The 13,871-nt window shown below is 36.0% G+C and overlaps 1 protein-coding gene across 1 annotated transcript in view; it reads left to right on the top strand.

The window, feature by feature from the left end:
• The window catches only part of Gpo1 (glycerophosphate oxidase 1), a 550,013-nt gene that overhangs the window by 50,285 nt on the left and 485,857 nt on the right, over positions 1-13,871 (top strand). Inside the window, exons 3-4 of the mRNA XM_090414113.1 lie at positions 5,736-5,889; positions 11,181-11,305. Coding sequence (XP_090270239.1) covers positions 5,736-5,889; positions 11,181-11,305 — 279 coding nt within the window. The remainder of the gene's footprint in view (positions 1-5,735; positions 5,890-11,180; positions 11,306-13,871) is intronic.

Genomic DNA, 13,871 nt, shown 5'->3' with positions numbered 1-13,871 from the left:
CAATTCTCCACCTTAGCAGGTATCTTTGGAGACATTATTAAGGCTCAGGCTTGCCAAACAGTCTTACAGGACCTTTGTACAGTGACTTCTTTGCATCTTGTAGAAACTTCTTCTGGAAAACATTTTCCATGATATGCTCATTAATGATCCCTTTGCATTAAATGTGATTTATACATAACTGAGAGTATCTTGATCAAAGGCAACCTGAAAAAAAAAAAAAGATGGATGTTGAAATGGACCAATTACATGCCTCTTCAGTCACATGATGTAAATGTGGATTTTTTATTTGTGTGGCCATTTAAAATTGTATAATATTTGGTTTAATCTTTTAAACCAAATATTATTATTTTAATTGTATAATATTTTTAAAATTGTATAATATTTACCCTTATGGAGAATGTTAAGTGGACTTGTTGTTCACAACCAATATGAACACAGATCTGCTCCTCAGGGTATTGTAGGTCACTTTTATTAAGCACAAGAAGTTTATTCCATCTCTCCCAGTAATCATTGGTCTGAAGCAATTACACCTTTCTTGGGGCCAAAGTTGCGCTGTTCAGCGAGTCTGCAAATGTCTTCCTTAGCTTTGCATTGGTTTTAGAACATTAATTCACAATGATGACATTATACTTGTTTTCTGTCTCATTTGTCTTAAACTGATGAGGGTGAGGTCACAGAGCTTGCCAGTATTGTTGGCAAGTTAGCTTTCAGCTGCTCATCTTGAATGGCTTTGATCTTTTTTTTCAATTGTGTAGATTTTCTGGGAGAAGGTTATGTTGAGCATGATATGGCACTATTCCAGGCTGTCCATGTACTTGCCAAAGTTTAGGAGCTGTTTAATGGCACAGGGAAGAAAAAAAATGGCTTGCTGAGGTTACTTAAGAGTTTGAGTGCTGATTTGTTGTTTTGGCAGCATGAATCAACTGGTAACAATCACATTGAAAACATTTTCTTTTCCAAAATATCTATTTTTCTGCTTCAGCATTTTAAAGCTTCGAGGCATTGGTCTGTGGTGGTGAGACTTCTAGTGCATCATTGACAATCAGCTTTGTCTCTTCCATCTTTACTTCATGCTGCGGGAATGGCTACACATATTTGCTAGCACTTGCTATGGCTGATATTAGAATTCAGGAAAACTTTTTTTTGCTTGAAGTGGTCAGGGTACTAATGGTTGACTTAGCATTCTTTAGTCCCTTGAGAATTATTGCAGTACTTTCTTCTGGGCAGAAAGTTGGGTAAAATCACTTCTAAATTATATAATATCAGTGCATAATTTCCATGTAACACAGTCCAAAATGCCACTTCAAGTTGAGTTGACCAATGCTAAAAACTCCTCCCTCTATTTCTTATACTTCTGGCATTAATGTATACATATAATGTATGCATTTCAACATCCCCTTGGGTCCATCCCACGGTTACCTTATGTAATGTAATTACCATCACATTCAGATTCTAAACTTGATACGTTGCGTGGTTATTTTAATAATTTCTGCACTTGACGTCATTTGTCTCAGGAGGAGCAAGATGTGCTTGACTGCATCCCCAGTACCCCCTAGTTTCCCTGATTTTTCACTTTAAACCTCTCACTGAACAATAGCTCCAAACATTTAACCCCAAAATCATTCAAATGCAGTTTGTCAGAAACAGTAACTTTTACTTTTCCTCTGTATGCTTAACAGTGCATCTGGGAAACATGGTTTATTCATATTCTCATCAAGTATACCTGTTATCATAAAATCTCCATACAATATCTTCTTACTCCAGGTTTCTTACTTTTTCATACTGTTCCAATTCCATTTTTCTTTCGTTCTCCTCGCTGTGCCACACATCAAATATTCTTCAAGTAGTGCAAACTCATATTTATCTTGCAAAATATGAGTTCACTATTGTCTCCTCAATGCCACCTCTTCATCCACATTATCTTCAATTGGTTTTTTATATTCTCATGCTCTATTGCTCTATTTCTTCACTTCTATCATTTCATTCACCTGCTTTTGACATGTCTCTTATTTCTTGCACTCACTCACAAAACATTTCTGACACATCCTCTCTCCACTCTCACTTGCATACCTTAAACTATTTGTCCTAGGCAGTGTGTGCATTAAATGCACATCATCATATGAAATTGTTATTCTTCTTCTTATTATTATGGGCAACTACAAGGAGTCCTTTGACTCATCGAGGGTGACCCTAAACTTCACGTTAAGAACTATCCAACGTTTGCGCAGTATCCATCATACTTTACTTTGAACTCATTCATATTCATGGCACCTACAACAGACTCTGGCAACCTGTCCTATTCATTCACCACTCCAAGCAAAAAAATCTAGTTCTAACACCCTTGCTAATACTCTTACTCAGTTTCTATGGATGGCCCCTAGTTCTTCGACCAACACACCTGTTCTGAAAAATTTCCTCTGAATTAATCTTGTAAAAAAACCTCAGTAATTTGTATGTCTCAGTCATATCACCCCTTTTTTTGCTTATCAACCAGTTTCTGTAACCCACAAATTCTTCAACCTGTTCTTGTAAGGTTCGTTCCATAAATCTTCTACCATCTTAGTCTCTCACCTCTGGATCCTCTCCAACTCCTCCTCATCACCAAGAAACCCTGGCACTCAGATCTGCATGCAGTAGTCAAAAGGGGGGAGGGATGTTATCAAGGCTCGATAAAGAGGAACAATAACCTGTCCCTGCTCATCAAAGTATTCAGTAACCAAGGGTTCATGGACAATTCATCATGGAAAATTTCATCGCAGAAAGAATTTGCTGAAAGTGTTATTTTGCTAAAAAAATTGAAACGATATTGCATTGATACCAATATATGAAAAGTAAATGCAGTGCAAGATAAAATATAGTTTTTTTTATGTATTTATGATTTATTTATTTAGTGATAAGTGAGTTTCCTAATTTCTGTTTTGTCTTAAAAATTTCTCCTGTCTCTTCTGTCATTCCTAAAAATAATATACTCATTACACTCAATCCAAGTCACCATATCTGATTCTGATAGCCAGGTTTTACTAATGCCAACAATCTTAGGCCACATCGTATTCAATAAAGCAACAAACTCAGCCCCTTTGTTTCTGATGCACCTGGCATTTGTGTACAGACAATAAATTATCACCTAGCCTATTGTTATGATTAGATATGCAATCCATTTGGTATTGTTCTATGAATTTCTCTTTTCCTCCCCAGACATACTAAAAAGGTCTGAACCCAAGCATATTTTTCTACACCTTTGCCACATACTAGGGTGGTCTGAAAAGTTCTCGGCCTAACAATGAAAAAACACATTTATAATTTTAAAATTATTATTATTTTTCAGTAATCTACCTTAAGACTAATACATTTATTCCAGCAATGCTCCAGCTCCATTATCCTGTCCCTGTAGAGGTTCTCAGTAAGATCTGCAAAATACCCCTCCACAGCTGCAATCACCTCTTGATTCGAAGAAAAATGCTGACCAGAGAGGAAGAGTTTTAGTATTGGTAAGAGATAGAAGTCAGAGATAGCCAAATCTGGGGAATAGGGTGGATGTTCCAACAATTCATAGTGTACATCCCTTAATTTTCTCATTGCCAAAACACCTTTGTGGGCAGGTGTGTTGTCCTGATGAAAGATTATCTTTTCTCACGAATTTTTTCATCTAGTCTGGTTAAAAGATTGGAACAATATTCCCTGGTTATTGTTTTATCCTTTTAAAGATAATTAATAAACGTAATGCCTTTAGCATCCCAAAAAACCGATGCCATGACCTTTCCTGCTGATGGAACTGACTTGTCTTCTTTGGCACTGAACAACTGACTTCTGTCCACTGTTTTGACTGATGTTTGGATTCTGGTGTGTAATGGTGAATCCACATCTCATCCATAGTAAAAAATTGATTCACAAAATCAGTTTTATTGTTGTTAAAATGCTCCAAGCACTGTTCAGAGATTTTCATGTGAGTGCGTTTTTGATTTGCTGTGCGTGGCATCCATCTTGTGCAAAGCTTTTTCATTTGCAATTCTTCGTGCAAAATATATCTTACACGTTCTTTTGAAATGCTTATAGTCTCAGCTAAAGAAAAGACTAATAAAATGTTGTGTGGAGTGTTGCCCTCTATGCAGCTGAAACTTGGACATTGAAGAAAGAAGAAATTAAGATTTTGGAAAGCTTTGAGACGTGGATTTGGAGAAGGATATAAAAAATCAAATGGACAGATAAAATAACCAATGAAGAGGTCTTAAAAAGAGTAGAAAAAGAAAGAAGTCTGGTAATGAGGATAAAAAGAAGAAAGCAAAATGGATTGGACATATTCTGAGAGGGAATGGAATCATCAGAGATGCCATCGAAGGAAAAGTAGACAGAAAAAGACCCAGAGGAAGAGTAAGGAAAACAATGCTAGATGACATGCTGAATGGAGACAGGTACACAACCTTGAAAGAGAAGGCTCAGAACAGAAGAGAGTGGAAGAAAAGTTTTTACTACTAAGAGTTTTTACTACTACTTGCTCAATTGTAGAATACTCAAGAAGAAGATAGAAGAAATTTCAAGCACTTTGACTCACCGGTCATCCAATACCATATCGTGCACTTGATCAATGATTTCTGGTGTTACACTTTTTTGGATGTCCATCACATGGATCATCTTCAAGGCTGGTATGGCCACGTTTAAACTTGCCAGCCCATTTCTTAATTCTCAAAAATGAAGAAGAGTGCCCATAAACTTTTATGAACTTCAAATGAATTTCTTTTGGAGTTATATTAAACCTTCTTTTACAAAGAATTTTATCACCACATGATACTCAATTTTATCCATTTCAAGCGATACATACATACATACACACTTTTGCTTCAGACAGCTGTATAAAACAAACTACTTGATAGAATGACTTGCAATTTCACATGGATGCTTATGACAGATGTACCAACTTAGAAAAAAAAAATCTTGTGGATAGTGTTGCTCAGTTAAGGCCAACTTTTCAGACCACCCTTGCACATAACCATGTTCGAAAACATTCATTTCTTTATCACGTTTGCATAGCATAGCATAGCTGAACTTTCACATACATTTTATCTTTTATCCATTCCTTCCTTGATGATCTAATTTCCCTGACTCACTGCATTAGGTCTCTTACCAAGAAATAATTTTTCCAGACTCCTGATGCCATGTGAATTGAAGTGTGGGCCATCCCTCTTATACAAGTCTTTTTACTCCACACATCTAAAAACTTACATTCATTTCTTCTACACAGCCTGCACCTTGAAATCATTTGCTATCGTGTATTAAAATGCTTTCTAAAGCAATATCCTGTATTTAATTTCTCTCTCTCTCTCTCTCTCTCTCTCTCTCTCACACACACGAGTTTGACAGTCTAACATAAGTAAGATATAATTATCCACAATTACTCTTGTGTAATGTCATAACCAACCCATTCAAATTGGATACCTGTGAAATCATATTCACCATTGGATAATCATTTCTGTACATATGCTCATCTATAACAGGGGTGTCTAAACACACGTCTGATTGCATCCATCCTGATATCTCTAGTTTTCTTAGTTTTGCACTTCCAAACTCTTATTTGTTATTATTTCTATGGATATTTAGCCTATTTTTTATTTGTTATATTAAATTGTTATGTAATTCTATATTCATATCATATCTGTTAAATTTTTCCATATGCCACCTGAAAATGTAAAAATATGACTGCTTAATAAATTACTGTTACTGTGTTAATATTTTTTCACTAGAAACCTCTTTTGGCTGCAGAACTACAGGTGAAACGCCCATTACCTACCCGAGACCAACATTTGCAGTCTTTAAAAGAGACAGAAGAATTTGACATACTGGTTATTGGAGGAGGTGCTACTGGAGCTGGAGTGGCCCTTGATGCCACAACTAGAGGTGATTACGTGATAGACTTGGTAGTGATTATATATGACATTGATATTTACATGAAAAATTTCAGTAAGGAAATACCGTGAGTAGACATATTAATTAAAATTATAATAACGAAATAAACTCACGTAAAGTATTATTTGTTAATAGAATTTTCTCTGAGTATCACAGGCATCTTCAGTACATGTAAAAAGCTAATTAAACAATAACTGACAATTGCAAAAGGCACCACCTAAGTAGCTGTAGCTAATGTAAGGTAACTAAATGCCTCTGATACTCAGGTGAAAATTTTAATAATAAATAATATTTTATGCGAGTTAATTCTATTATTATAATTTTAATTAATATGTCTACTCATGGTATTTCCATACTGAAACATATATCGAGACTTTACAGAGAGTCTACTTCCAAACAATGTGCTGGATATGGTAAAGTATTAGTAAAGAAGGCTAAATGCATTACAAAATAATATTCCTAAAGTGCTATAAGATAGCTCAGGTTATTCCTACCTTCTCTATAATAAAAGAGGTTTTTAGTTCCCAAAGACCTAAATCAGATCTACGGATTTACTTAAAGATCAGTAGGTCACTTTTAAATTATCAGCTACACGAAGCTAAAAAATCTCTTGCCCTCTTAAATAGAGAAATTGTTGATATCAAGAACACTCTAGAATCTGTATTAGTGGCTGTAACTTTTAACACTATTTTGCTCATATCATCGACTTCATACCTAAAGGTTTTTAATGCTTCTCGTGATAATATAAAGCATAAGTTTGATTCACTGGTGAACCTCCCTAGATCCATTACTAATGTCTGTGATACAGATAGAGCAGTTATCAATGTTTCTGGCCATCCACTAACAAACACCAAGCTTTTTGTTTTATCAAAAGGACATAATTTTGCTCTGAATAAGGTACCCCTGATGGATTTTTTTCATAGAGTTATTCGATCCTTAACCCAAAAAACAGCCAACAGGACGCATTTTGAATGTGCAAAAATTCTTTTTAATGCCAAGCCTCCTTGTCCTAATCTATCTTACTCTGAATTTAAAGCACCGAAATCACTGAATAATAATAATAATTTAATTATTACAAAAGCTGACAAAGGGAAGGCTGTAGTTATTCAAGATAGAAGAGAATATGAGAGAAAAATGTCTCTATTAATGTGCGACTATTCAACTTACAGGCCCCTCACATCGGATCCTACCAGGAGTCAGTTAAAAAGACTTAATTCTCTTATAGGTAATGTATCTACATGGGATGAAGATCAAAAGAAAAAACTTAAAACCTTCTTCGGTTGTCCACCTAGATTAGGGTTTTCCAAAGTTTTCATAAAAAAGGTATTCCATTAAGACCAGTTGTAGATTGTATGGGTTGTCCCACATATACAATTTCAAAATTTTTACGAAATTTATTCACTTCTTCAACTAGAAGAACTGCTACTTATATACTGGAAGTTTTTTCCTCAACTAGAAGAACTGCTACTTATATACTGGAAGTTTTTTCCACTTGGTTAGGCTATAATATATTTAGTTTAATCCTTTATCCAAGTGTAGCAAACAAAGTTTGCACCTGAAGTATCTTCAGGACTGAGGCAACTCGTGGTAAAGGTGGACTAAGCTCTCATCACTTGTCTTAGTATCTCCCATATTCAAAGCACATCTCCTTGTGAACATGTATAATGCTATGCATTAAGGCAGTGTTTCCCAACATTTTTTGAATCAGCAATTGCCCTTCCCAGTTTTGCATTGTCAGCAAACAACTGAATATTCCCCTCTTTAAATAAAAATTTTTCTTATTGTTTCTCTATGAATTTAATTCTTCTGCCAATTTACTATATTTAATTGTCTGTTGACTGACCTTACTGTTATACTCTTTCCACATTTTTATATGCTTGATAAATATCTGGTTGTCTAGTGCTTTTGTTGTATCTCTCTCTCACACACACACATCTTTCCATCCTTCTTTAAACTTCTTATGCCACTTATATATACACTAGACTTTTTTTTTTTTTTTGATGGCATAATCACCATAAACCACTTTTAACATGTCTAAAATTTCACTTGCACTTTTGCCTAACTGTGCACAAAACTTGATGCTAATTATTATTAACATGCGAACTCCATGGAGTCAGAGAATTCTGCTCATTGATTTTTACACCAAAAGCAGCAAACATGCATGTGCAAACTTTACCATGACTTATTAACTACTGGTTTGATTGTTTTGATACAACTTGGAGCAGTTGATCTGACATATCCAGACTTGCATAGTTGCATGGTTCTGCCTAGCAAAGATGAGAAATTAAATATGGAAATAGATAATAGGATAGGCATACTGATATAGTGATGAACCAGTTGAATAAATTTATATCCAAAAGAGAAATTAGACAAAACACTGACTATATAAGACTGTTCAAACCACTTAAGAATCTATAAGTTGTGTTAGAAATAAAGCAGTTTAGCAACTATTAGACAGTGCATCTCAGATCTTTGATAAACAGTAATAGTTGATATTAGCATCTCAGTTGGCTTGTTTGCATATGTTTATTAAATAATTAGATAATAATAAGCATAAGCCTGCTCTGTGCCTGAAAAACATTAATGTTGAGATTGATGTTGGAAAATTTTTTTCACTTGGCTATATTATAAATGTCAAGAAATTATATTCTTGGTTTAATCCTTTATCCAAGTGTAAGCGAATGATGTTTGCACATGAAGTTTCTTCATGAATGGGCTACTTATATATAGATGCTAATGACTTCACATCAATTGCCTTAGTGTCCCATAATGCAAAGCACACATCCTTACAGATCTGTATAATGTTATGCACTATGGAAGGGCCACTACCCAGACTGGTTTCAACCTTTATTGAGGAAAGTTTAAGTTCTGGGGTACCTCTCCAAAAACTCGTGTGATCCCTCAGATCACCCAACAATGATGCCCCAAAGGATCGTTTAACTCATTACTTAGCAGTAGTTCTAATCAGTGACAAGCCCATCCTGCCACTGAGCAGAACCCTCAGCAATGGTTCTGCCCAGTGGCAGGCCCACTCTGCCACCAAGCAGAGCCACTCATATTCCAGCGAAGGACATCTGCACAAAAGCGCATCAGTGGGAGTAAGACCCAGAAAGAGATACCATGGTTGAAGTAATGTAGAGATCATATATTTCACGTATACAAGTAGTCAGAAAGTGTCACACCATATTGTAAAATCTGTTGCAAGAAAGAAAAAAATAATGTTGCTATGTTTAAATTTCGCAACCGATTTTCCATAAATTTTATTTCTCTCAGTATTTCCTAATATTTAAAATGCACTGTGAAAATATCATGTGCTGAATATAATGTTATAAGAATTGCTGTAAAAGTGCATATAGGTCGACTTAATTGTAAAGCTTGGTAGGGATCAGCAGTGACAAATATCTGCCAGAAGTCTTGAGGCTAAATATTGTTAACAAAATGGGCAGCTTTGACGTCATAATGCTATAGGCTCATCCTGTAAAAGCAGACCATGAGAACAAAGGAATAAGTATGGTATATAAGGAGCTTGTAGCTCTTAGCGCTCTCTCATTTTTGGCTCCTGTTCTTCGGTTGTCATCAAGGCCTTTCCCTGTGGTCGTCAGGCCGTTTTCTCCATGATCGTCGGCAATTCTTCCACAATTGCTGGCTGTGTTCCTGATGTCGGCTGTTACCTAGTGTCCAGCCGTATTCCTGTAACTGGCCATTCCCCAGGCCATAGAGGGTCGATAGTGTCCGATCTGAGAACTTCCGATCTCGATGAGGCAGGTTCTATAAAACTACTGCTAGCTTAAGTCCCTAGCAGCAAGAAGAAATTTCCAGGAAAAGAATTGTCAAATCCTGAGGTAGTGTGCTGTAAAAGTTTTAAGACAGTTCACACTTGGTTATGTGAGTAAGCAACAACTTTTGTATCTTTGATAAAGTGTGTATTGGAATTGTGTGTGTTGCTTAAGTGTTTGTAAACACATGGTTTCTAAAATCAAAGGTGTTGTGAGAGAATAATATGTTTATTTATGTGTTTGGATATTGAATGTATGTTTAATGTAAGACAGGGAACAGTGCTAATAAGGAGTATATGTAGCTAGACAAGATTTAAGTTGCTACTTTTAAAGGATGAGTTTATGTTACTTATGCTCACAGCACACAAATTTTGTATAGCAATGTCACAGGAAATTATCTTATAAAGTAACTTAGTGATAAATACACTGTGAGCTTTATTGCATGAATTTTACATTCTAATGTATGTTTAATGGTTGTGTGGTTTAATTTCTCAGTTATTTATGTCCCTTGTAATTATTGTCTTAGCAAAAAAAAATAAATGTTGTGTTTTTGTAATTACCTGGTCTGTTTTCCTTAGCCAATGCACTATCTCTAAAAATGAAATTTGCGAACCTGCGGGCATAACAAATAGCACAATTTGCATTTTAGGGAATTAGTATATATGTTATTATTTCCTGTTTTTCCCACCCCATCTTTCTAACAATATCCAATCAAATTAGGTGGTGCAGTTAGAAAAAAAATGTCCTAATTTGACTTTGTGCGAGAGAGGGAAACTGCTCACATTAGACTTACTTATATCACTAAGTTTGTCTAATAGCGGGGGGGGGGGGATGGAAGTAGATCGCGAAAGGATTAACCTTGAAAGACTTATGTTTAAAGTAGAGATAGCCTTGACATAGTGAGCTTGAATTGAATGAATAAAAGTAAAGCAAGGTCAAGTTAAGATAAAAATAAATGAATTAAGATATAAGATAAAATAAATTTAATATAAAAATATAAATTTTACAATATTATTAAAATGCTCTGGATTAGAGATAGTCGCATTTTTTTCACTTGGTTATACTATAAATAAAAAATGCCAAGAAATTATATTCTTGGTTTAATCCTTTATCCAAGTTATGTAAGCAAACAATGTTTTTGCATGAAGTATCTTCACAAAATATATGGTTATCCTCAACCTTGCTATCTCTTCTAGGTCTGGCTCCCACTGATAAGTCCTCAGTAAAAGTAAAACTGGTCTAGGTAGTGGTCATTTCCATAATGTATGCCATTATATATATCTGTAAGGATGTGTGCTCTGCATTATGGGATACTAAGGCAATTGGTATGAAGTTATTAGCTTCTATATGCAAGTAGCTCAGTTGTGAAAATACTTCATGTGCAAACATTGTTTGCTTACACTTGGATAAAGGATAAAACCAATAATATAATTTTTTGACATTTTTAATTTATAACATTAATGTTAATTCATCTGTAGTACTTAAACTAACACCTAAATTTTTCAGGATTGAAAACTGCTCTTGTTGAATTGGATGATTTTTCTTCTGGTACAAGTAGCCGAAGTACTAAATTGATTCATGGTGGAGTGCGATATTTGCAAAAAGCAATACTTCATCTTGATAGAGAGCAGGTTAGTACTTAATACTTTTTTTTCTTGATTACTTAATATCTTTAATATTTTAATATATCCTGTTCTGAAGTTAATGCTGTTAAATATCTTGAAGATTGGACATCCAAAAATGTTGAATAAGTTCTGCTTTTCCAACTGTAGGAACTATTGTAGAATGCAAACAAGTAGGCATAAGAAAGAATATATTGTGTCGATTATTAAGGGGAGAAAGAGAGGTGATCATTGTCAAGCATATATTCAGCACTTTGACCTTGCCTATTCATGTTGACACTATTTCAGAGTATTGTCCATTAAAGTCAGCCATAACAAGTACAGCCTGAGGTAGTGAAAATATTAAACTATTATTATTTTTTTTTTTCATGCCTCCATGGAGTCAAAAGACTCATCGTAGGAGGTCCTTCCTAAAAACATAAAGTCTGTCAAGACTCATCGAGGGGAGACTCCCCCCACCAAAAAAAAAAAAAAAAAAAAAAAGTCTATCAAACCAATCCTTAAACTCATTGACCTTTCTTGCTCTCACCACTCCATCAGACAATGCATTCCACAGTTCAACCATCCTCCATGCAAATAAACCACTCCTCAACCTCTTGCTCACAGTTTCCTTTCGTAACTTCCAGCAATGGCCTCTTGTCATCACTCCTTCCCGCTGTTCAACCAAGCGAAAGAACTCCCCAGTGTCAACCCTGTAACCACCTCTCAATAGTTTAAAAGTCTCAATCATATCACCTCTCCTTCATCTATCCACCAAACTCTGCAGTCCACATTCCCTCAGCCGATCCTCATAACCAAAATTGTACAGTCCTGAAACAATCTTTGTCATCCATCTTTGTACCCTTTCCACAGTTAATTTATCCCCTTCAAATCCTGGGGACCAAATCTGAGAACAATAGTCTAAGGCAGGGTCTGATCAGAGACATACAACGGAATGATAACACTTTTATCTCTGCAGGTCAGTATCCTTCTCATAATTGCAGCAATCCTCTGTGTTACCTTCACCACCTTTGCAATATGTCCCCTAAATTTCAGGTTTCTATCAATCATCAACCCCAGATCTCTTGTCTCCCCTACTTCCTCCAGTATAACTCCTCGCATAGAGTATGCAGCATCCCATCAATGTTTCCCAAACCTCAAGACCTTACATTTTGCTGCATTAAACTGAAACCCCCATTCATTTGCCCATCTATCTAGCTTATTCAAATCCTTTTGCAGGGCTACCATATCTGCACTATTACTAATAATCCTTCCCAGCTTCGCATCATCCGAAAACAACTGAATATCCCCCTTGCAATCCACTGACAATGTCATTGATATAAAGGTTAAACAATATAGGTCCTAGTACTGAGCCCTGTGGGACCCTACTTATAACTCTCTGCCTCCTTGAAACTGCTCCACCATACACAACTTTCTGATACCTATCAGACAGCCAATCCTGAATTCAGTTGACCAATCTGACATCCAGATCCATGTGCTGCAACTTAAATATCAGCTTATCATGTGGCACCTTGTCAAATGCCTTTGCTAAATCTAGGAAAATGGCAGTATATGCCTTTACCTCATCTAATGCTCTTGTAACTTTATCATAAAAGGCTAGCATATTGCTAAAACAAGAGTGCCCTCTCACAAATTCATGTTGACTCTCACAGATAACATTACCCTCATCTGCCCAATGCTGTATATGGTCCCTCACTACTTTCTCCAAGATCTTAACAACTACTGATGACACACAAACTGGCCTATAATTAGACACTTCCAGTCTGTTACCACCCTTATGCAATGACACTATCTTACCTTCCTTCCATTCTCTGGGCACCTTTGCCAAATCCAGACTTTCATTGAAAAGCCAGGTTAAAGGCACTGCCAGTTCCCTAGCACATTCTCTCAAAACTCATGGTGAAATACCATCCAGTCCCAAAGCTTTACTGACATCCAGAGTACTCAGTATCTGGAAGACACTCTCCTCCTGTACCTTTAAACCTCGAACCTGCCCTATCCCTCTAGCATTAAAACTGATTCCTCTAGGATGAAATACTCCAATAAAGTGTTCATTGAACAATTCCACTATGTTCTCTGCATCAGTCACTCTATTCCCATTTTTATCCCACAATATCATTCTTCCACAGTCATTTCTCCTCTTATTGGCCACATAGCTAAAAAATTCCCTAGGATTTTCTTTGGATCTTAGGGCCAATCTCCTCTCATATCCCATTTTTGCTTTCCTTACCACACTAGTCACTCTACTGGCCTGTGTCTTATATTCTTCATGCAACTTCTCTTCACCTGTCTCCTTATATCTCTTCCATAGCCTTTTTTTCGCATGCAATTCCTGTTTAATATTGTTTGTCATCCAATATTAATTGTCCTCTTCTTCACTCGTGGTATACAACTTACCATTGCTGCTAACAAATATTCTTTCACAATTTCCCACGCACTAATGATATCCCGGCCTTCCAATTCCTCCCTCCATGAAACTTCCCGAAGTTGACATCTAAGACTATTATAATCACTCGCTATGTGGCTCCTTATCCTCTCACCATTCAACTAATGCTGGGGGTTCCTCAAGCTTCTG

The sequence above is a fragment of the Typopeltis vanoorti genome, chromosome 2 (genome assembly GCF_054136105.1).
Source record: "Typopeltis vanoorti isolate ZY-2024b chromosome 2, IOZ_Tvanoo_1.0, whole genome shotgun sequence".
In the NCBI taxonomy this organism is placed as follows: domain Eukaryota; kingdom Metazoa; phylum Arthropoda; class Arachnida; order Uropygi; family Thelyphonidae; genus Typopeltis; species Typopeltis vanoorti.
Note: the sequence above shows the minus strand (reverse complement) of the source record. Positions and strands in the feature narration are given on the sequence as shown.